Consider the following 25,076-nt stretch of genomic DNA (forward strand, 5'->3'; position numbering starts at 1 on the left):
ACCCAGACTAGCCACATCCAAAATCAGTAACAGAAAAGGCAGCTGAATTCCAGAAATCTGTCATTTAAGTACAAACGGTGAATCTGGATCTTTTTGTTGTTCCACGGCTGCCTACAACAGATGGTCGAGCGTAAACTACCAAGAGTGTTCCTCAAGCCCTGCAGTCTAAGTGACCTCACCTAGGAGGCGGGCACAGAGGCTCCAATGACTTCTCTTTACACTTTGGGCTGGTGGGATTCAGAGCACGAGGCCATAAACTAACATTGCCAGCCAAACACGGAATATAAGCCTTTGTGAACTTACAAAGTTCTTACAAAGAACTTATAAAGAGCATGGTGGAAGAGAACAGGGGGTGAGCAAGTCCTAATAATACCCTCTCTGGTTCAAAATAGCACCCCAGTCCATTCCACGTACAGTGAGGTCCTCCAAGTGTGGTCTGAGAACAGACTCCCAGAGATTCCCAAAACCCCCTCAGGAGAGGCCTTGGAGGTCCTTTACCTCCTAACTACACATCTGTGTGAAGCTAGATATTCCGGATTTATTTCAAAACAATATATTGCCTGTAGAAATGGATGTGTGTCCTATTACACCAGTTTATTTTGAGAGAGCACGCATGTGTGCAACAGGTGGGGGGCAGGGGCAGAGGGAGGGAGAGAGAATCCAAAGCAGGCTCTGCGCTGACAGCGTGGACGCACTCCTTCAACAACCTGTAAGATCACGACCTGAGCAGATACCGAGAGTCGGATGCTCAACCAACTGAGCCACCCAGGCGCCCCTAAACCAGACCTTAAATAGACTTCCAAATTGTAAAAACGGTACCACTTTTCTAATTATCTTTTTGGAAAATAGTTATTTTTTAAATAAGTGCCAGTTGTATTATATGTAAATTTATTTTATTTTCTCGTAAATGAATAAAAAGTTACAGACATTTGTCTCGGTTTTAGTTTCTAAAGTGAGATTTATCAATAAATAATTTGAAAACAAAGTTCTTTGAGTCCCTCAAGTTTTGTGAACATAAAGGGGTCCTGAGCCCAAAAAGTTTGAGACTGCTGCCTTAGAGCAGTGCTCTGTAAAGTGTTGCTCAAATAGGGGTGCCTGGCTGGCTCAGTTGGTAGAGTGAGCGTCTCCATCTTGGGGTCGTGAGTTCAAGCCCCATGTCAGGGGCAGAGTTTACTTAAGACAAATAAATACAAAATAAATGTTGCTCAAGAAAGGTTCTGTAGCCAGTTTTGTTTGGAAGACGTTGGCTTAAACACAAACATATCTTTTCATTGTAGGACTTCTCAGAACCTTTACTGTGTTGTTAAGGGGACCACAGTGTGCTGTATTTCCCAAACATGTGGCCCAAGGACAGGCCTTTACTATTTCTTAGTCATCTATGTAACATACATAACACTATGTAATGCTCTAGGGAAGACCAGGCTGGGGGAGTGGGGGAGGGCAGGTGAGGACTTTACATTCCAGTACTGGTTTGCAGTAATTATGGACCTGCCCTCCCTGGTGTGGGAGTCCAGGCACCCTTGAGAATCCACAAATGGAGATTTTACCTGTTGGCTCGCTTTAGGTCATTCACGAACTCTGCTGATTGCTGGTGTCGGATTTCACTGCTCTTGGTGAGTCTTTCCAAGGCGCTCACCAGCTCTTGCACTCTGGCCTTTAACTTCTTTTCTCTGTATCAAAGGAAAGACAGAGCACGCCTTGAGTAACTTGACATGATGGGGGCGGTGGCTATTACCCTGCAAGTGGTGGCAGAGAGGAAGGTTTAGCTTGTGAAGTCAAAAGGCAGGTACGAAGAGGAAGTTACTAGAGGGCTCAAGAGTTCACCTTCCGCTCAGCAGAACCAGAACATCTCAGCACTGCTTTCTTTAATGAGAAGAGCCCCTTAGAGATCTCAGCTCTCCATCTTGCGTCACAAAGGAGTAAGGCGGGAGGTTGTAGCCTTCCAGCTATGGGAAGTAAGCCAGTCTAGAAGTTTCTGCTTGGGCATACCAAATGCTCAGCCACAAGTACAGCTTGACCACAAAACCTTATCTGGGGCCCACACTCCTCCTTTCCAAGTGTGCTGAAGCATCTCTTGAATCACCCTGATTTGAGTACAAAACCTCTGGTCTGGGCTGCCTACCCTGGACAAGTCCCTACTAGGTGAAATCAACATGTACTACTTTTGCAGAAACAAAAAGCAGTACTGATGGAGTGGAAATCAATATTCTCATTTTAAAGGTCCTTGTTCCCCCTTTAAAGTACTTAAATTAGATTTGCACTTTGAAAACTCCCTGCCCCATGATTTCAAGTTCCTTGGGCTCTTTCCTGCTAGAGGAACTCAAAGTAATTGACTTAGGGTTCAGTTATGGGAGGTTTCTGGTGTCCAATGTGCATATTGCCTTCCTGTGATTGCCTCAAGAGCGTGAGACCTGGGCAGGGAAGCATTAATGAGACCTTCCCTCAAGAGGCACAGTGTTACCACATAGTCCCAAGTGTCACATGCAGCACCATCTGATCTGTTTTATTTGAATTCACTCACCAGGTTCTCCCATTAGGATGTAGGCTCTAAGGTGGCAAAGACCTTACTCAAATATACTCTGGTGGTACCCAGCACCAGGCCTGGGTGACAGCTTCTCCGGGACAAAAGTTGTTAAAATAGCTTCATAACAACTCACTGAAGGTATCAGATTCCTTGGAGCATAATGAGAAACCAGGATTTACGGGAGAAATTACTCTAAAAATGATGCATGAGTGGACGACAAATGTACATGAGCACAACTGTTCTGGAAGGCAATTTGGAAGCATGTAGCAAAATAAAAAGTGAACATACTCCTTGAGTAGACAACCTGATTTCAAGGAATTATTCTTACAGCACATGTAGGTGCCTAAAGACACATGAGATTACAGCTGGACTCACTTCAGTACTGGTTACAACAGCTAAGAATGGGGACCAACCAGGGGACTGGCTAAGTTCATTAAGGTATACTGGTTCTATTGAAATGCCCTGCAACTATTTGTTAAAAATGCAGATCGTGCACTGGCATGGAAAGGTATCTGATATATCGTCAAGTGAAAAGGACAAGTTCTACTGGATGCCAGTCTTGCAAAGACAACTAAAAATCTGAGCGGGAACAGCTCAGACACTCTAACAACTACCAGACCAGACACTCTTAACAGACCAGAGAGCTACCCACCACTCAGCAACGGGTAACTCCCAGAAGGGGTGACTGAAGGCTCTCATGTTCTACTTTACTCACTTCTGCATTGCTTAAAGTTTTTGTAATTTTTTTGTATGCTTTTTGTAAAGTGTGTGAGAACCAGTCTCAGTGGTAACGCTTCCTGTAGGAGGGCTGTGGGAGGGTGCACAGATGGGCTAGCCCTTCCTGGCTTTTCAAATATCTTTTACGTTTCTGCCTCCAGTTACTCTAAGCGCAAGTCGGGCTTTCCGACAAGCTCACTAATGAAAGAACTGCGACACAAAAATCTAGGCTTGCTTTTGTGAGGATGGAGGGGGAAAGGTCTTCTTAAAGGAAACCTAACAACCAGCCCTAAGTCCCGATGACTACTCAGTGAATCCTCGCACCCACCCTAAGGGAACTGGAGCCAGGGCGGCTGCAGAGCAATTCCTGAGGAATATGAGTGTCTTAGGGGCCCTAGCAGCCCCCAGGAGATCTCAGATCTGGTTGCATTTACTACTGTAATGCAGAGAGCGGACAATTTTCTAGCAGAAGTGAGAAGTGTCATGGAGGGTGGTGACAGGCAGCCCTCTGTCAGTTGAGGCAATGTGAGGACAACAGGAAAGATTTCTCCCCCTTCCTTCTGGCTATTAAGAATGGGGAAGGGGTTATTTGTCCTACATTTTTTGTTACTGTTCCGATTCTTTTGTCTTTTGTTCTAAAGTTGATGAATAGTGTAAAGGGGAAAAAAAATCATGAAGTGAATTTAAAATGTCACCATGAACTCAATAAATTCAAAACAAAAAAACTGCCCAGAGCGATACCCTTTCCCACCCCAATTCCATCCACACCCCTGCCCCACCAGCCTACAGAATATGGAAATCCCAGGCTCACCACAAAACAAAGGGTTCCTTTGCCCCAATACCCAGGCCCCTGGGGGACCGGAGGGAATTTTTCCGGACCTGGCAGGCTTTTCAGGACTGGGAAGACAGAGGAGAGGCCCTGCCCAACTGAGGGGCAGGGGCACACTGGGAGCTGCGAGTTGCCTCTAAGAACTCCCTGGGCCTCAGGAAGGAGATGAGAGTGCACCTGTTTGTACAGATTCCAGGACAGAACCAGGATGCTGATTTATTTACTGATACAAAGATGAGGCCAAATTTCAAACCTAAACCTAAAACATGGGTTACTTTACCTGTTTTCATTTGAGTGAGGCAGACACCTGTCATAGGAGTCATGGTTCCAAGTGTCACTCGTCGATTGAAATACTAAACCACTTTGAAGTGACCATGAAAGAGGACTTTACCTCCATTTTGACCTTAGTCTGCACTTTCCAATTAAGTTTTTCTTTCCAGTTTATCTCTGAACTCAGGCAAAAGACGTGCAGGCAAAGCATCCCCTGATGGGAACCGAAACTATCCCCTTAAGCAATGACTACCCTGAGCCAGCAAAACCCTGCATGCACCCGCTGACCTCTGTCCCACATTTTCCCTACATAAACCTAGAAGTATCTTCAGCACTTGGAGGCAGTATTTAAGCCAACAGTCCACGTCTTCCCGGTGTGGGCCTCACTCAAGTAAATTCCCTTCTTGTGTCACTACCACTCACCTCTCTGCCTTTGGATTTTGTCAGTGGTTAGTGGCCAAACTTGGTCTGTGTGACCCCCAGCACCAGGTGCTCTTGCACCCCTGCGCCCCAGCTACAACTCTACATCCACACCACCAGTACGGCAGCACTAGCCACCGCGGCCATCTGAGCACCTGAAGCATGGCTGGTCCAAACCCAGATATGCTGCGAGTGTAAACACACACCAAAATTTCAGGACTTGATGTGGAAAAAAAAAGAAAAAACGTAAAATATTTCAACAACTGTTAAAATATTGCGGGGTGCCTGGGTGGCTCAGTCGGTTAAGCGTCCAACTCTTGATTTCGGCTCAGGTCACGATCCCATGGTTCGTGGGATCTGTGAGCCTGCTTGGGATTCTCTGTTTCCCTATCCCTCCCCTGCTTGCGTGCTCAAGCACGTGCATGCATTCTGTCTCTAAATAAACTTAAAAAAAAATATTGGGGTGCCTGGGTGGCTTGGTCAGTTGAGTGTCCGACTTCGGCTCAGGTCATGATCTCATGGTTCGTGAGTTCAAGCCCCACGTCGGGCTCTGTGCTGACAACTCAGAGCCTGGAGCCTGCTTCGGATTCTGTGTCTCCCTCTCTCTCTGCTCCTCCCCTTCTAGCTCTCTCTCTCTCTCTTAAAAATAAACATTGAGGGGCTCCTGGGTGGCTCAGTCGGTTGGGCGTCCAACTTCAGCTCAGGTCACGATCTCGTGGTCCGTGAGTTCGAGCCCCACGTTGGGCTCTGGGCTGATGGCTCAGAGCCTGGAGCCTGCTTCAGATGCTATGACTCCCTCTCTCTCTGCCCCTCCCCCGTTCATGCTCTGTCTCTCTCTGTCTCAAAAATAAATAAAACGTTAAAAAAAAATTAAAAAAAAATTGAAAAAAATATTGATTATATGTTAAAATGATATTTTGGATATATTGAGCTAAACATTTTACTAGAGTAAATTTCATCTTTTGTTTTTTTAAGTTTTAAACGTGGCTACTAATAAAGTTTAAATTGCCCACGTGACTTCCATTTGTGACCTGTGTTCTGTCACCAGGGGACCAGCGCACGTGCTTGCAGCACAGCACCAGGGGTCACCCTGGATTCCATGTCAGTAGGTTTGGGGTGAGGCCCAAGAGCACCCAGGTGATTCTAACTACCAAGCAAATTTACGAAATGGGTAAGGCTAAGTGTTCCTCACCAGATGTATGATGTACTTCACGCGGTCTCAGAAGGTTCTGGATCTGAATGCGATATGACACGCAGGGGGGGCACACTTTCCTTAAGTCTACCACTTTCCTCGGTTTCTGAAAGTTCTTATTCCAGTCACTTTGGAACCTCAATCACTCATGTCCTGTTCCCTCTAGTTTCTGGTTCAAATTTTTCTTGGCCTTTAGCCGAGAAAGAATTTATACTGTGTCTAGATAAGATAATGAGGCTAACACACCACTTTCTTGGCTCCACACAGAAAAGAAAGTAAACATTAAACATGACATGCTCCCTTTGCCCCTCCAATACGGTGTTTTCTGGAATGCCCAGAACAACATCATCCCTGCCTTCTTCCTGGTTTCCTGACTCAGGAACGCGAGCGTCCCCCAGCAGGTGAAAAGTCTCTCTTTTTGGTAGCACTCTCACTGTGCAAGCCTGTGGCACCTGCCTGCGCACACATTTCAGTCAAGGGCCCCTCACTCCACCCAAAACGATGGTCCTTCCTGCTCCCCGAGGGTCCTGTGAGCCTCTCACCACAGAGCCAGGGGCAGTTTTTCTTTTCAACGTGAGCACCTGTAAGTGGCAGCACATGTGTGGTCCAGAGAGGGCCGCAGTGCCCGGGAGGAGGGGAGGGCTCACCAGCCACCAGGGAGGGGGTACGCTGTCTCCAAAACAAAAAGGCCGGTGGGCACTATAATCACAAACCCAAACGTGCTGGGCGCACCAGGGGAGCAACAGGGCGAGAGGCTGTGAGGCCGTCAGGAGACCTTCCGCACAGGCTGCGATCAGACCAAACCGCGGGGAACTGCAGCCACACAGCCACACGGCCTGCAATCTCTGGGTAATTGCTCGTTATACACAATTACTCAATAGCGAGAATCGTCTGCGTATGTGGTTCCTCTCTCCCTCCCCTTCCACTTGTGAACCCCAGCAGGCTTCCTCTCCACTGCCACTACTCGTCAGGTCACCCAGGACCTCAGCTGCCTACCCCTTCCCCTCTTCCTGGTGCACGCGCACCTTCATCCTTCACTCGGGAGCCCTGAGCCCACTCGGCCTTCCACCGTGTGGTCCCAGCCGTCCCTCCCTGTTCCGCACAGACTCCTCTTTCACTGCCCGACTCGAAATCCCCGAGTATTTAGGACTTGGGCCGTATTTTGCGTCCTACCCTTTCTTTACTTGCCTCTCTCCATTCCCATTTACGTTCCTAAAAGTGACCTACGTGCTGGAAGCTTCCAAGTTGTTATTTCCAGGCCCTTCCTTGGATCTCTGGACTTGTCTATTTGACATCTCTACTCAAAAGGCGTCTATTTATCATGCCTGGAGCAGAACCTTCCAGATCATCGTTCCAATCCACCCTTCCTGCCCTGTCAGCAGAGAGCAACACAGCCCAGCTGCAGTCACCAGTCTAGAATCAGCCCAACTCCTCCCTTTCCTTGTCCTCCACCTCCACTCAATGGCAATCCCCATCCACCAAGCCTTGTGAAAATTCTGCCCCACCGCCTAGAGGTCCAGGCTGCCCTCACTGCCGACCATGAGCGCCTCCTAACTGGGGTCTCTGCTTCACTTCTGCACCCTCTGGACTGGTCCTCACACAGCCGCTGGCTAATTCTTTAATAGGACAAATCAGATCATATTATTGTCCTTCAGTGCCTTCCACCTGCACTTAGAGTCAAGTCTGCGGTCTCACATTGATCTCAGAGGCCCTGCTTGACCCGACCTCTGCCTACCCAGTGTTGGGTATCACCCTCCCCCTTGCAGCCTGGAATCCTCTCAGTTCCCAGCACACACTATGCTGTTTCCCACCACACAACCCTATACTAGGTTCCCCCTGCTCGACATGTGCTTCTTCCACTTGGCTACCTTTCCTCTTTCTCATGTCAGCTTAAATGTCCCCTCTTTGTGAAAGCCCACCTTGCCTACCCATCTAAACATACGTCCCAGAGGTATGCCGTCACAGTACCTTGTCATTTCCTCCATACTATTCATTGCAATCTGTATTTAAAAAAACCCATCTCCATAGTGACTGTATCACATCACTCTAGTTATTTCCCTCATGGTCATCATCAGAGTCTGTAACTGCACTGACCTTTGAGAAAAGCCAGGCAGCGCTAACAGCAGTCTCTAAGTCCGTCACACAGATGGAGTTACTTACTTCTCACAACGACCCTTGGCGGTCAGTGCTATTAGTACTCTTCTAGTTTTTCAGATGAGGAACTTGAGACCCACTTAAGCGACTTGCCAGTATGCCCGTGGAATTGGCATGTGCCCCACGGTCTGTGTGCAAGCCTGTGCTCTTCAGCACCTCGCTGTGGGTCACAAAGGGAGGCATGGGGCAGGGGGATAAAGACCTCTAGAGAAGAGCCCATGCCTGTGGCGCTGAGGATGAGGTGGCCCCAGGTAATGACGCTCTGCAGGTGTTAACGTTGGAGCGTGGCTACATTTTGCTGGGAGTAGCAGCAAGATGAGCATAACCATCTTTTCTGGCCCAGACTTTCCCGTGACCATGTTTCTTGCCCAGGAAATGCAGCTATGTGTCCACAGGCGGGCCACTGCTTTTACCTGTGGCTGCAAGGCACTCTGCTTCTAGGAGATCTGGGGAAAGGCCTTCTGTCTGGGCTCTGGGAGTGGAGGGGACGGAGGAGACGACAGAAATGAAAAGAAATGTCAGTTACCCAAGCTCCGCCCACCTCACGGGTGTGTGTGTGTGTGTGTGTGTGTGTGGTGAACATTGGTTTTTACCTATGCCCTTTGAGGCCCTGGCTCAGCAAGTTATTTACATGCTAATCAACTCACAGGTGCACTTTGTACCCCATTAACATCCTGCAGATCCACGTGCATCTACAGAATTCTAAGCACTTTTGTTATTATCTGATTGCTATTCTAAATCAGCCAAATATGAAGAATCAGCAGATACAAGTTTAATAAAATAGCACCGTTTAAAATAGTGGCCCTGGGGCGCCTGGGTGGCACAGTCGGTTAAGCGTCCGACTTCAGCCAGGTCACGATCTCACGGTCCGTGAGTTCGAGCCCCGCGTCAGGCTCTGGGCTGATGGCTCAGAGCCTGGAGCCTGCTTCCGATTCTGTGTCTCCCTCTCTCTCTGCCCCTCCCCCGTTCATGCTCTGTCTCTCTCTGTCCCAAAAATAAATAAAAAACGTTGAAAAAAAAATTAAAAATAAAATAAAATAAAATAAAATAGTGGCCCTACTGACAAAATAGTGAAGATTCTGCTGCTGTTTTGCTCACGGGGGCTCCTGCTCTAAAAAGGACCACAGCTAATTCCCTCTTCATTTATTCTACTCTTTGTATGGCTCAAAGCCATTATTAATCCATAGCTGCTAATAACAGGGGTCAACTGGTGCCATCTTTTGTCCTTTCACAGACACGTGCTTCCTACAAGTCTGGAAGACTTCTAGAGCTGGGCACATTTTTGCAACTTGGACTTGGCTTTGAACTGAGAAGGCTCCTGGTCAGCACCTGTGGGGGCATAGAGAAGAGCAGGTAGGTACATGGTGGAGGTGATAGGAAAGCTTCAGGAAGGTAAGTGTCCTACTGGAGGGGATGAGACGTGGGGTCCACAGGTTGAGAGAGACAGGGGCATAAGGTGAAGAGGATGCTCCCGGGAAGATGATTGTCCAGATAAACTTGGACTACAGACTCTGTACAGGAGAAACACCTGAAAACGGGCTAGCAAGCTAATATACAGACGATCTCAGATGCCAAGACACTGAAGACGTCTGCAGAGCAACCTGATCGGAAGTGTGCTGCTCAAAGGCATATTTGGTGGCAGAATGCAGGGTGAGCCTAACGGCAGAATGACCAATCAGGATGCTACTCCCAGAGTCCTGAGGAGTCGAGGGCTAACCTCAGGAGAAGACAATGCAAATGGTTAGGAATGGCTAGGATTTTAAGGGAAAGAACCACCTATGCTAACAGGAGGTAGAGAGAGAAACTTCAAAGTTGTAATCCTGGATCATTAGAAAAATATAATTTGTAATAAGTAAGAATTCTGAAGAAGAGGCCAATTTCAAAGTGCAGGAGCCAACAGATTACAATTTGTTTTGGACGTGCTGTGGTTTGTTTTTTTTTTTAATACTTTTGTTGTTGTTGTTAAGTTAGTTAGAGCATGAGCACGCACGTGCAAGCCAGGGAAGGACCTAGAGGGAGAGAGAATCCCAAGCAGGCTCCATGCGGTCAGTGCAGAGCCCCACACAGGGCTCGATCTCACAAACTGAGATCATGACCTGAGCTGAGATCAAGAGTTGGACACTTAACTGACTGAGCCACACAGATGCCTCTGGACATGCTGTGTTTTGAGGCTCTAGCATTTTCTCTCTAGCAGAGAGAAATGAGGCTGAGAGAATTTAGGGACCATTTAGAAGGAACAAAGTCATCCGAGTTGAGGTCATATACCTGGGTGAGTAAGCCATGATCCCTGCCCAAAAGGGACTCTCCTTCTGCAAGGGGTGGCAGGTGAAACAGGGGGAGGGGAGGTTGGAACCAGGCACATGAGAAGCAGAGCAATTATGTGTTCTGTGATAGAAGCAAATTCAGGGCACAGGAACCAAAAAACAAGAAACAGACCCATTTTATAGACAGGGTAGAGGCACAGTGACTTGAGTGCTTGGGGTGTGGGGTTAGGTGATGTGAGGGCAGGAGCAGCAGCAGGAGTGAAGTCCCAGAGGCACAACAGAGAATAAGTGGTCTGGTGTGACTCAGGGTGGCAGTGGGGGCGGGGGAGGGGGGTGGTGCACATGATAGGAGGTGAGGGTGGAGAATCAGGCAGGGGTCAGATCACACACTGGCTAAGGAATTTGGACACCGACGACTGTGAGTCACTGGAAGGTTTTAAGTAACCAGGAGAACTGGGTAGAATTCTAAAATGGCCCCCAAGATCACAGGCGTGAATAGACACACCCTCAACACACCAGTGATTCAATCAAAACTAACCCAGGTGCTGCTGTGAGAGATTTTTGCAGATGTAATTAAGACCCCAAACAGCTGATCTTTTAAGATAAGAAGATTATTCTGGGTAGACCTGACCTAATTAGGTGAGCCCTCAAAAGGGGCCGGGCTCTTCCTGGAAAAGATTTAAAGCAGGAAAGGGATTTGATGAGTGGGGAGGTTCTCCTTGCTGACTTTCAGAATGGAAGTGCAGAAGGTATTTCAGAGGCCTCTAGGAGTCGAGTTATCACTGGCCAACAACCAGCAAGAAAATGCGAGGTGAGCCCTACAGCCACAAAGAACTGACCTGCCAATAGGCAGAAGGAGTTGGAGGCAGATTCTTCCCGAGAGCCTCAGATGAGAGCATGGCCCTAAGCGAGAGCAGCCAGTCACGCTGTGCCTGGTATTTCTGACCCAGGCACAACACGGGCTAATAAATGGGTGTGGTCTTAAGCCACTAAGCTTGTGATGATTTGTTACATGGCAACAGAACGCTGATGCAGGGTAACCATCAGATTTGCATCTCACAAAGTCACTTGGTGAGGCCCAAAGACACCCGCCCAACTCCGCTGCGGCATTCTCGAGCACACACACGTGCTCCGGAGTCTCCTTCCTTGGACCCGTTCCTCACGGATCTGCTCCTGCACAGCACCCTTCTCCAGCCAGCTCTCCCATTCTCAACCAACTCCAGTTTGAATGACTGGCCACCTTGCTTTCAAACATCTTTTCCTGGTTCTTGTGTCACTCCTGCAGATAGGTGTGTTGAGGTCTGTCATCTGGAATTCTTTGCCTCCTGACTTGCACGCACGCTGGCAGGCCCACGGGCCAGAGAGAATAGGAGGGGTTCCCGCTCCATCTCGATGAACTCTGAGACATTGCCTCCTGCACCCACTCCTTCCTGCCAGCTCCACTCCCAATTGGGACACATCCAGGTCCCCCAGATCTGGTGTCTCATGACCACACCAGTCAGGTGGGGCCCACCTGCCCTAGATGTCCCCTCTCAGGGATCTGATATGCAGCTCTTCTCCAAACTGCAGTGGGCTCGTTACTCATCAGAGAAAAGGATGTCTAGGTGCATCTCTGCTTGATGAGTCGGGCACATCTGGTCCCTGGACAGAGTGGCCACGGTCATGTGTGGATGACACCTTTAGGTGGCATTTTACAGAATGATCTGGCACATGTGCATGCACAGGTGGTAGATTCCAGTTCCCTACAGGGCTCAGCAGCGCCCCTCGGGGGCCTGGGACTAGATGCCCCCAGCAGGGTGGCCGGCTTCTGCAGGTGGCTGTGTCGGAGCCGGAGCCAGGTCCTGATCTCCCCAGGTGGGGTCTTGCCCTGCTTGGGGGCCTAGTGACAGGTGGATGTGCAATCGTCTGAGGTGGTCACCATGTCACAAGCCCCATTCTTGTTATCTAGCACTGAAGAGCACAGTATCCCTACCTTTTAACCAACAGGAGCCAGGGTCTGTGCGTTTGAGGAAGTTTGCCCCCCGGACCCCAGCACTTCATTTCCCCTCAGCATCTGCTAGACAGATGCACAGTCATGTACCAGGGGCACAGATGTTCCTCTCTGGCCAGGCCATGCACACTACAGTGGGCAGAGTCTTCAAGTGAGCCCATACATGTGAGCTCAGCTCACACTCATCTGTTAGCACTTCTGCCAGCACACGGCTGGGGGCGGGGGGGGGGGCGGCAGCAGAGAAGGTAAAAGCGCACAAATGTCCCACTGCCTCCCTGTGTGACCTTGGGAAACTACTCAGCCTTGCTGTGCTAGTCCCCAGCCCACCCCCATCACATGGAGAGCAATGCCTGCTCCTCACTGTCTCCCAAGAATATGATGGAGATGAAACAGCCTCTCTTCTCAGCTGTGCTCAGGTCCCGAAGGCAGGCTACGCAAACACCACATAAGTACAGAGAGTCATTTCTGAAAATACATTCTCGACTGCATTTTTACAGTTCACTTCTTCAGTGGAAAGGTCATTCACTTCCATTTTACTAGGACAAGAGCAAGAGAGGGATCTGAGAGGAAGCAGGGTTTCGTGGCACACAGCTTGTGTGGACCACAGCAAAAACAAGGTGCCCTGATAAGAAAACTTCTGTGCAAGACTGGAAACCTGGTCATCCAGATGGGGTTTTTTGTTTTTTTGTTTTTTTTTTTTTTAATTTTTTTTTTTTTCAACGTTTATTTATTTTTGGGACAGAGGGAGACAGAGCATGAACGGGGGAGGGGCAGAGAGAGAGGGAGACACAGACTCGGAAACAGGCTCCAGGCTCTGAGCCATCAGCCCAGAGCCCGACGCGGGGCTCGAACTCACGGACCGCAAGATCGTGACCTGGCTGAAGTCGGATGCCTAACCGACTGCGCCACCCAGGCGCCCCCAGATGGGGTTTTATGGTAATGCTGGTGCCAGTAAAGCACAATGTATGTTCGTGCAAGTGGAGGGAACGAAATCAGACCAGATGGGAGTTACACAGTCAACGTGTGATTGTCTGGAGTCTTGGTTTGATTCCAAACAGAAGGTTGGGAGAAGACCCAAGAGGGTGGGGGTTGGGTGGGGAAGGGCTGACAGAGGCTGACACCCAGCGAGGTGGCTGGCAGGGAGACTTGCCTGGGGCAGTGACCTAGAACCAGCAAGGCACCTACCCTCCTGAGAGGTTTCTCCTCAAAAAAAGACCGCTGCTGGGGCGCCTGGGTGGCGCAGTCGGTTAAGCGTCCGACTTTAGCCAGGTCACGATCTCGCGGTCCGTGAGTTCGAGCCCCGCGTCGGGCTCTGGGCTGATGGCTCAGAGCCTGGAGCCTGTTTCCGATTCTGTGTCTCCCTCTCTCTCTGTCCCTCCCCCGTTCATGCTCTGTCTCTCTCTGTCCCAAAAAAAAAAAAAAAAAAAAAAAGACCGCTGCTTAGCCCGTCTCCCAAGCCCCTCTCTACCCCCGCTCTGTGCAGCCTGGATGCCTGGGCCCACAACTTTGTTGTTTGCAACCATCCTTCTTCCAAGGGAGAGATATTGCTGAAAATAGAGGGCAGATTCCCTCAGCTAACTTCCACCACTAGTTCGGCAGTGATTTAAGAGCTTCAAAGAAGATGTGAGCTTCCACTTGATTTTTAAAAATAAAAACACCCCCAAAACCTCAGCTCTCAGGTTATTCGTGTTATATACCCTCATGAAATGATTATTCCAGTTCCTAAGCTATATTTACAGTATAATGACGTTATTTTCCTTTTTCCTGTAGTCCTGTGGGTTCTTTCTTGGCTCCATCTATCTGGGTCTTGATTAGAAATCCATGCTAACCAACTTTCGGCTGGTGATTGGAAGCCTGTCGTGACTGACAGAACAAATGAAGTCTCTCTCTGTTTAGTCAGCAGAACCTGCATCCTCCTTGTGCCAGCAAAGGCCTTGGGGGTTTGGGGAATGTGAAAAATTGAGAATACAATATCCAAATGGCTCCCAGTTGGAAGCAGGGAGTGGATTCGCATCCCATGTTTCTGGCACAGTCAAGTCATTAGGATTTGTTGTGGGCATTTTCCTTGGGCTGCTTTTCTCCTCCCGCCTCAAGCAAAGCAATTACAATTTCACCTCATGGCCAGAGGGGCTGGCAATGTGAAAACAGAGCCATTAAGGCTTGGAAGGGGAGACGAAACCGGACAGTGAGTAAATCAGGAGGGTAGTGAAGTTCCCCACAAGGCAGCCTTCCATCCCCCCCACGCCCCATGCTTGGAGGCCACACTGTAACATAAACAGCCCCAGCTGGGTCAGCACAGCAGCCTGAAAGTCTACTGTAGCCATCCCCTCTGACCCCCAAGTCCCCAGAAATGACAGGAAACCCATTTTTTAAAAGTCCTCAAGCATGTCAAGAAAGCAAGGAGTGCTCTTTGTAAACCAGAAACCATGAGCAATCATAAAAAATGAAAGGCAGGGGGCGCCTGGGTGGCGCAGTCGGTTAGGCGTCCGACTTCAGCCAGGTCACGATCTCGCGGTCCGGGAGTTCGAGCCCCGCGTCAGGCTCTGGGCTGATGGCTCAGAGCCTGGAGCCTGTTTCTGATTCTGTGTCTCCCTCTCTCTCTGCTCCTCCCCCGTTCATGCTCTGTCTCTCTCTGTCCCAAAAATAAATAAACGCTGGAAAAAAAAAAAAAATGAAAGGCAGGTTTTTTTCCTTATTGAAAAGGGAAACAACGCAAAATGCACAGAGAAAAAAAGCTGCTACAAAAGGAGGGAGGGGATTCTGAGGTGCTCCAACTGGAAGCGCCAGCCATCTGGACAGGAGGGGACCAGACAGTTGGGCCACATATGCAGCCAGACAGCTGTTGTCAGCCGGGAGAACAGGAAGCCCAGAAGTTGGGCTTGTGACCCCAGATGGAGAGTCGCAAAACTCCACTCTAAAAAGAACTTACGAGTGAGGAAACAGAGTTAACACAGCAGAAAAAATGTCTTAGAATATGTCTAATAAATATCCTCAGATAGCCTCATCTTGTTAAAAAAGAGAGGATAGTTTTCATCACCCAAATAAAAAAAGAGATTATCAATTTCATCACCCAAATAGGAAAACTCAGTATGGAAGCCAGACACAATTGGGTGTAGCTTAGAATCCATTTGTGAGCTGGAAAACTGAGTGGAAGAACCTCTTCGGAAGGGCTACGTGAGCTCCTGTGCACTTGACACTTGGTTTGAATTTGAGATGTGCTGTGAGTGTAAAATAGATACTATATTTGAAGACTTAGTGAAGAAAAAGGAAGAAGGAGAAGAGGAGGAGGAAAGAGAAGAGCAAGAAGAAGAAGAAGAAGAAGAAGAAGAGGAGGAGGAAGAAGAGGAGGAGGAGGAGGAGGAGGAGGAGGAGGAGGAGGAGGAGGAGGAGGAGGGGGAGGGAAAACTATCTTAATACATCTTTTAAAAAAATACTCTACACGTTGAAATATTTTGGATACACTAGGTTAAATAAAGTGGATTTACTGCTTTCTTTTTACTTTTGGAGTGTGGCTACTAGAAAATGTTAAATTTCCTAGGTGGCTTGCATTCCATGCCTACTGGATAGCACTGCAAAAGGATGGCGGGAATATGCAACGTTACGATCTGGGAGAGAGATCTGGAGGAGTCAGCACCCTCCTTGCAGGAAGAGAGGAAGAAGGGAGGGGTAGAAACACTGCAACAGTAGAGAAAAAATGTCCAGGACTGAATAAATACACATATGAAGACTTCTTGAAAGAGCCAATGATGCTGAAAGGCAGTATTCCCCCTGACGATGCCTGTTTGATCATCACCATTTGACACGGTCCTGAAGATTCTAGTCAATACAACAGCACAACAAAAAAGCAAAGACATTTTCTACTCGCTGATGAAATGACTGCCTATATGCCGTCCCCTGCCACTCCCCTTTTCAGAGGCCTGGCACCAGCAGGGCTTCTCCATGTTGAGCCTCCAAGGCCTGGGTAAAAGTGGACATACCAGCACATACTCTTTCCCGGGCCAGTCTGTAATGACCCACGAAGAGCTGACATGAGCAGCCAAGAGAACTCAGAAGAAAGCCATTGCTTCCGGAATAAAATGCTCACCGGGGTCACGGGCAGGGTGCTTACCGACGGATGGCATTGGCGAACTCGGCAGCCAGATCACTGTCGCTACATGATGTCCTCAGTTCAGCCAGTGACAGAGCTGGGGAGGCGGCATCAGCACACTCCTGGGAGGGGGGAGGCAGTAAACACATTCTGGTTAGACCTGGAGTCAAGCCTGAGCACACACTGGAAGCACAAGGCAGCTCTGCCCCACTTCTTGGGACCTTTGTAGGCTGGCTGGTGGGCGAGGGGGACTCCCAGTGTTCTCTGAGCACTCCACACACATGTTCTCCCACTTAATCATCGTGGTGACCCTTTGAGGCAGATACAGTCGTTATCCCCATTTACCAAGGAGAAAACTAAGGCACAGAGAAGTTACGTTGCCCCCAAGTAACCAGCTAGGACACGGTGGAAGCAGCAAACCCAGGTCAGCTGGCTCCAGGTCTGTGCTCTTCACCACCGGGTTAAGCCTCTGGTGACTCGTAAAAGACAAGTGGGAAATACACCTGAGTTTCCTTGCTCCCCTCCCCCAACTCACTTCTTGGGAGAAAACCAATCTTGTCTAGATTTAGGGGCTTTAGTGGGTTCAGTGTCATCACCTAGAAAACCCAGGAAAAAAGGAAGAAAACAGAAGTGCACCCTCCATGTTTGTCCTTTTTAATTTTTTTTAAGTTTATTTATTTTGAGAGAAAGAAAGTGCAAGTTGGGGAGGAGCAGAGAGAGAGGGAGAGAGAGAATCCCAAGCAGGCTCTGCACTGTTAGCACAGAGCCCAACACAGGGCTCGAACTCACGAACCACGAGATCACGACTTGAGCCGAAGTCAGATGCTTAACTGAGCCACCCAGGCACCCCTGTCCCCCCCCTTTTTTTTTAAGTATAGTTGGAACATGTTACATTAGTTTCAGTTGTGACCCCACTCAACCTTAGACAGGATCTTAACCTTAGACAGGAAACTTGGCATCATCTAAACCCAATCCTCTCGTTTTATAGACGAGGAAGCACAAGAGCCAGAACTCCTAAATCCTAAACTGAGTTAGGACTACTCACAAAGCAATCATCACACCCTCTGAGCACTCTACTTTCCTGTGTGGAGACAGAGGTCAGCAGCTACATAACCAAGTGCCTGGAAGGCCCTCATCTGACCACCTGCTCAGCAGACCTTTACTGCACCCCAGGCTTGAGAATGAAAAGCTTGTAGTCTGTTGCAGGAGACGGCATATAAACAAAGTTATATCATGATTGGAGGCGAACCACAACGAAGTATGACCTGGGCACTAGGAGTCCAGATGACCAGAGGGCACAGGGTCCCCTCAGCACTCTCCAGCCCAGGGACCACACCCAGAAGGCCTCTGCAGCGGCACCGCCAGCCTCGGAACGATTCCCACCACCTGCACTGCCTTTCCTGCCCCTCTCCACCTTGCTCCTGCAGACCCAAGCCTCCATCTACCAGCCCTGGGAGCTGTTGAGATTCCAACACCCTCTCTTTTCGTGCATCAGCAACCACGCAAACATTTCATAAGACTACCTGGTGCCTCTCACCGAACATGTTTGGTAGTTAGTCCCTGTTGCAGAGAGAGAGACAAGTGCTGCAAAAACTGCAACTTAAAACTGCTCCCAACAAAAACCGCTCCAAATCTGCAACTTAGTAAGATTTGGAACCCAGGTTGCTGGCTGGAGAGAAGTTTTAGAATAAGCACAACACCCACCCTACGTAGCCAGCATGGATGTTCTAGATCCAAACCTGGCTTGCCACCTGTTTTTATAAGGCCTGCAAGTCTAAGCGTTGTTTTCTAGTTGGTTTTTTTTTTTTTAATGTTTATTTTTGAGAGAGAGAGAGAGAGACAGAGCCCAAGAGGGGGAGGGGCAGAGAGACAGGGAGACACAGAATCCCAAGCAGGCTCCAGACTCTGAGCTGTCAGCACAGAGCCTGATGTGGGGCTTGAACCCACGAACCACAAGTTCATGACCTGAGCCAAAGTTGGATGCTTAACCGACTGAGCCACTCAGGCACTCTGCATTGTTTTCTATTTTTAAAATCATGAAAAACAGAGTATTTTGTGATGTGTAGAAATTACAGGAAATTTCAATACCCATAAATGAAGTGTTATTGGAACACAGCCCACACCCCTCTGTGTCTGCGTGTTCTCTGCTTTCACACTGCGGTTCTAAAACGGCAAAGTTAAGTACTTGCGGAGGAGTCTGTATGACCTGAAAATTGTACAATAGTGACTTCTGGCTCTTCACAATTAGGCAACCCCTCTTATAGACCGCCCACCTCATTTACCGACAAACAAGACCAAATCAATAGCCCAGAAGGGAGATTTCATTGAAATAGTAAATGGATCTAATATTTGAAAGACAAGATAATCAGCTTACAATAATTGCATTACCTGAACAACACAAGGTACTGTTGGATAAAGCTTCTTACTCCAATGTAAAAAAAAAAAAAAAAAAAAAAAAGAAGAAAATTAAAAATAAAACCATCTGGCCTTTTTGTGTCAGATTTCTGTACTTTGAAGCCATTCCACAAAATATAGTGCTTCCCTCAGTCAAAATAAACACCAAGAACTAGGAGGAAATGCTCAGCTCATGGGCCTTCTGGCAAGAACGCGCTAAGTCCATTTCCACCACACCCTAAGAACACACAGGTGAACACTGGAGCTCTGTCAGCTCCGTCCCGAAGTGACTGGTGACAAACTCAAATGGCTCTACAAAGATTTTTAAGGTGTTGACACAGAATGGGAAACCCCATTTTCTTGAGCCCCAGATATTACTATATGAAACTCTTCACAGGCCGCTGCCCTCCCCCCAGGCTCGACTCCCCAGGCACTGGGCAGATGGTTTCCTGGGGCATCCACACAGTGACCTTCCCTAAGCCCAGCCTGTGTACATCACACCCTACTGCAAAGCCTCCAGTGATTTCTCACTGTCCTCAGGACAGCACAGTAGGCTTCAGCCAAATCAAATCCTCTTCCCCCTGGGGGTCTTTGTCCTTGGCGTTCCGTTGACTTTACAGTGGACCGACCTCTCAGCCCCAGCCCTCTTCCTCAAGTTAGCACCCACTGTCCACTGGGTCCCAGTTCAGGAAACCTGTCCCAAATCTCCACATCTGGGTTCTGTGTTGGGTCTGTGCCCTTCCATCGCACTGGGAATTGATCCTCAGCCTTAGGTCACCGTGTGACGATCACCTGTGTCCCTCTCTGGAATGTAAACCCCTGAAACTGCCTCCAGTCCCCATCAGGACCCACTCACATCTATCACATGAAGGGATGACTGGAAAGCAGCCAGGTCTTGGGAGAGGTGGCCCAGCTGGGTGCCACGGCTATGAACTCCCTTCGCTCCCTTCTTAGGTGAGAGGTGGGCAGAGTGTAGTGGTGGCCCTTTGTGAAGCATGATCCAAAGTTCTTAGTTGTTTAGGCAGGGACCATTCACTGCCACACCAATCAGCAAGTTGCTTCCTTTCCAGGTACTAACTCTCTCAGGGACACCCCTCCATTTGGGCTGTGAGATGCCATTCATTAGACTGACAAGTCAACATATGTCTCCATGTCCTGGGCCGGAAACAAACTGGGATCTGGAGAAGCTAGCATTTATTAGGAATAGAAAGTAGGACGTAGAAAACAGAGGTTCACTACCCTGGGGTGAGGGATGTAATTCTTTAGGGTCCAGAGTATTTTTTTCTCCAATGCAATATTTGGAATAATTCTGAGATACAGTATGATGGAATGAGCTTGGATTCTAGAGAAAAAGACTTCTGGGCTCATGGGAATGCGAGTTTGAGAGATGACACCACCTGACCGCCCACACTCTGTGACACTCTCTACGTGATCCAGTGCTTGCCTTCCTACTCATTTGCCTCAGCTGCTTCCGGCTTCCCGCCTCACCCACGGCGGAAATGCCAAACTGGGGTGGCAACATGGATGAGAAGGGGGAGGACGGTGAGCCAAATCTGGGTTAAATCCCAATTCTGCCACTTATCAGCTGTGAGACCCCTGACTTCATGTGAGCCTCATTTCCCTCATGTAAATGGGGGTACCTACTCCTTCAGAGATGAGATTTACAGGAGGCAGCAAATGCAATGATCAGTTCAGATGTGACCAACAGGCGATGGCCACTGTGCGAGGTGGGGGAGCCAAGGAGGCAGCCCGGTACCAGACCACTGGACGCCAGCACAGATCACTCCGCTCATCAGACTATGGCATATGAAAATGCTTTCACTAGTACATAAAGTGCAATTTTTAAAAACGTGGATCTGACGTACACCTGGGTGGCTCAGTTGGTTAAGCATCTGACTCTGGTTCAGGTCGTGATCTCATGGTTCGTAAGTTCGAGCCCCGCATTGGTCAGGTGCTGTGCCGTCAGTGCAGAGCCTGCTTTGGATCCTCTGTCTCCTGTCTCTGTGCCCCTCCCTGCTTACACTCTCTCAAAAATAAATAAAACGTTAAAAAAAAAAAAGTGGATTTGGTTTTTTTGCACCCAAAACGTTACCTTCTTTAAGGTATCTAGAATAGCTTGTAGTCCTCATGCAAATAAGGAAATTGAGGCTGTGGGGCAGTGAGGGGTGGTGGCGGTCACTGGGTGGGAAGAGCCCCAGGGGTCCCCGTGCCTTTGTCCTACCTTGCCGGGCTTGTCTTTGCCACCGCTGCTGGTGGAACTGAGGGATCGCATGCGCTGCTCCTTCTGCTCCTCCACCTCGGACTTCAGGTGCTCGATGTGCACCAGGTATGCCTGCTCCTGGGCCTCCCGCGTGCTCAGCTTCAGCTCCAGCGCCTTCTTCTCCTTCTCCAGGAGGTAGAGCTGGGCCTTCAGCTCGGCCATCTCCTCCTACGGAGCACACATGGTGTGAGGCACCCACGCTGTGAGAGCAGGGCCAGGTGTGGGAAAGCAGGCGAGTGACAAGGGGCCCTGAGGGTGTGACCCCCAGCCCTGCGATGGAGTTACCACTTTGCAGCTGGGACAAGATGACTGGGAGGAAATAAGCCAGCTGTCTCTACCATCTGAAGGACTGATGTGGGGACAAAGCCATGTGCTTTGTCATTCTACAGACCAGAACTGAGATGAATGAAGGAGTTACAGGCAAGCAGATTTTTGGTTCATTCTAAGAACCTAGTAACTGGAACACACGTCCCCTGCTGCCCCTCACCCCCCTCAGTGGGCACACCAGTCTTGCTGGAAACCACTCTTCCGGCACGCACAGGCTGCGCTTGTCAAAGAGGTTGTGAGGGAGGGGCATCCACACAAGGCTGGGCCTGGCTAGTTCCCCACCAATTCCCACTCCCTTTCCCTTTTCCATGGCACCAATCCACATATTCAATGCCCCCTGGTGGCACCCTTGGCACCCTGCAGCTGAGCCAGGGTTATCACCTCAGATCTTGTCTACCTCAGGAGGCCCAAATAAAATCACTAGAAACTGAGTCCTTCAGAGGTGACTACTCATTAGATAGCTTTGCAAAGTGTCTTAGAGAACTCAGATTAGAGTTTTCTGGGGAGACAAACAAGTAACTCCAAAACAGGGAAATGCTACCTTGGGACCAGCAGCCAGAAAACAATAGCCACCAGCACTTACTGAGCATGTAACACTGCTTTAAAGGTTTATACAAAGTAACCCATTTAATTCTTCCAACCTGAGATAGATATTATGAGCATCTCCATACTTGGATGAGAAACTGAGGCACACAGAAATCCACCTGCCCGCAATTACTGCATAAATTGGTAGCCAGAGTTTGAACCCAGGCTGTCTGGCTCAGAGCCCAGGCTCTTCACCACTAAGCTACAGTCCCTCCCTCAAGGTGGGCCCATGCATGACTCTTGTCATGTGATTCCACCAGTACATGACTGCCAGGTCAGTCTTCCCACCTATCTCTGGGATAGACTCTCTATAACTGAGTCTGAGCCTTGAGAAGGATTCACCTAGGTCACTGATTCTAGTTATCCCTGAATGGACCCTTCGAGGTAATAAGCCACGGGCCTAGTGTGTTCTTCTTGATAAGCCAGACCTGGAGTGTAGATGTTCTCACCCTCCAGTGTGGGGAAATACCTAGAGGGCACCCACTATGGCTTATAATATTCAGATCAGGGTAGAGGGAGGGGGCATTAGACGTGCAGAGGGCAAGGTGCTCAGCGGCTACTCAAAAGAAGACTCCAGATCTTTCGTAAAGATGAGATTATAAAACCAGAATGAAAGGTGGTTCCATACACCGGAGCCTTCTCATCTTTTGCCATTAGAAGCAGAATTCTGAAGGTTCTGGCCATGCTGCATACTGAGCTAATGGGGACAGTCACACCCAGAACAAACATATAAATAAATGCAAGCTCAAAAGAAGGAAAAATGAATCCATGGGTGCCAGAAATGAAGAGGGGAACTGTGCCCAAGAGGAAAGGCAAGGTGGCCATAGTACAGGTCAATGGAGGTGTCGGACCAGGATGAAGGCCCTAGGATCTAGGGCTTTTGGCACCTGTGCTAAGGGCAGGGCTGAGTGCCAGAACAGAGACCCTCTACATGAGCCAGGACTCTCAAAGTACTGCCTAGAGTAAAAGACTAGATTTATTTTCTGGAGATGTGAGGGAACTTATCCCTCAAGGTCTGGGTGGGAAAAGGAAGAGCCTCTTTTGAGGAACCAGAACCACAAACTTGTCATGTGAAGATGTGAAACAGGAATCCTAAGCAAAGAATGTAACAGAAACTAGTTCTCAGTCTTTGAAACCCATGGGTCCAAACAGATCCACGCACAGAACTATTCTGTAGGGACATCTACTACCCAAGAGGACTTGGTAGAAGATACAGTCTCCACTGAAGATGAGCTGGTGTTATCCCAACCCACACAGAGAGAAAATGGAAACGAATCATGATGAGATAAAATCCACCTTTATAAGAACCAGAAATAACAGGCCAAACACTAGAAAACAAATCTTTAAAACAAAGAGAGAAAGAAGAGTTGTAACAGAAGGAAAGGCTATTCAAAAAAGAGTGGATTTGAAAAGCAACCAAGTAGATCGTCTAGAGACAAAAAGTTCATGTACAGGAAGTGAAAAACCCAGAAAACTTGAGTGTCTCAGCAATTGTATCCTAGAGTGAAATGGTGAAATCCAACATAACCTGCTGCTAGTGGCCCTGGAATGGTGCGCATACCCTTGAACATGCTGTGTAGGGAAGGGAGAGGACTCTGATGTTTATCCTTCAAAAACCTCAGAGGAAGGGAACCAAGCCAGATGGCTGGCATTGGCTGCCTCTGGATCATATTATGGGTTATTTTCTCCCAGCTTTTTATAATTTCTGCTCTTTTAGATAATTTCTATGATGTATACACATTTTATTTTCAAATAGCAAAGGGAATATTAGAGCCTTTATTCCACCAAAAAAGTCTTTCTTGGCCAGAGTAACCTGGAATTTATCGCACAACATGTTGGCTTGAACATAAAAAGGAAATCCTTAGTCTTTGGCCAAAGGAAACGTGTTTGGAACACATAACGAAAGGGCAGCTTCACAGCTCATGCCGTGGGGTGCAAAGGCCCACAAAGAGGGCTCCTGATTGGGGAAAAAGGCACTGTGATGATGGACCCAATGCCTGGTTCATGGGCAATGAGCAGAGACATCAGCCAAGGGTGCATGAGGATTCCCCAGAGGGAACAGAAGTCAGGGTCTGAGCTGAGTGGGAAGGACACAATAAACCAGCTTAGAAGCAAAGAAGCTGATTCCTAATTTACTGCCACAGCCCAAAGTCTTCCCAGGCTTCAGTTAGACTCAAGACTGAGCAGTCGCTGAGGACAGGGACACATTAAGCAAGTGACCCGAGTGTGTTGGGCTGACCACAGCTGGTAGCTCCTCTCTGCTCTCCAGAGGTGAGCTAACCAGAGGGGACCCTGCTCTTTTCTGAGGACAGTGTTGGTCCCAACAGGAGACACCAGTTACTAGCTATTAATTCAGCACTTCCTTGACCTACCTGGCCCAGTGGACCTGCCTATGGTTTTAAGCTGGCTTCTGTCCCTGAGCCCCTCCTTCATGTCTCAGTACCTGGGAGTAAGAGACACTGCGGAATCCAAGGCTGTGCAAACCACACTTTTGTGCAGAGGAGAGTGGAGTTTGGAGAGCAGGCTTGGGAACACAGGTCCTGGCCCTGACTCCCCATGTTAGCAGGTCTGGCAGCAGAGTCCTGTGCAGAACCAAGACCTGCAGGAGCAGCCCTTACCAGTGCCCACCTCTGCCACAGGCAGAGAACTGGTTGCAGCCATATAGGAGCTCGGTCCTGGCAAGTGGTTCTTTATTTCCACTCCAATTGGGTGTATACAATACAACACACTCTGACCTGAACTTCCTGGAGTTCTCCCAGGCCCCACAAGGTAAGGATAGAGTCCACGACTGCCTTCACTTCAAACACCAGCCATGAGTGCTGGGGGCGGGTGAGGTGGGGAGGGGGTTGTCCCCAGGTCACTTGCACTTCCCACCAACTGCTTCCAAAAACCAGGTTTCCACAATCCACTCATGATCAGTAACTCGCTAGACTCCAGAAAGCACTACCTATATCTAGTTTTACCATAAAGGGTGCACACAGGGTGTGCCTGGAAGCGTGCTGAATGCAGATCTTCTCTGCTTCAGTGTTGAGGAATTTCACTGGGGTTTCAGGACTAGGCACA

At 48.8% G+C, this 25,076-nt stretch overlaps 1 protein-coding gene across 2 annotated transcripts in view; it reads right to left on the reverse strand.

Annotated features, from left to right (window-relative positions):
- MCC (MCC regulator of WNT signaling pathway) overlaps positions 1-25,076 on the reverse strand; it is a 278,022-nt gene that overhangs the window by 5,332 nt on the left and 247,614 nt on the right. For both annotated transcript variants that reach the window (XM_047090287.1, XM_047090297.1), the window contains 3 exons: positions 21,063-21,269; positions 16,469-16,569; positions 1,548-1,670 (listed from right to left, as the gene is read on the reverse strand). In XM_047090287.1, the coding sequence (XP_046946243.1) occupies positions 1,548-1,670; positions 16,469-16,569; positions 21,063-21,269 (431 nt within the window). The remainder of the gene's footprint in view (positions 1-1,547; positions 1,671-16,468; positions 16,570-21,062; positions 21,270-25,076) is intronic.

Source organism: Lynx rufus, unplaced genomic scaffold (assembly GCF_022079265.1).
Source record: "Lynx rufus isolate CCGP_SWC_20201006 ecotype Redwood Valley unplaced genomic scaffold, mLynRuf1.p SCAF_1, whole genome shotgun sequence".
NCBI lineage: Eukaryota > Metazoa > Chordata > Mammalia > Carnivora > Felidae > Lynx > Lynx rufus.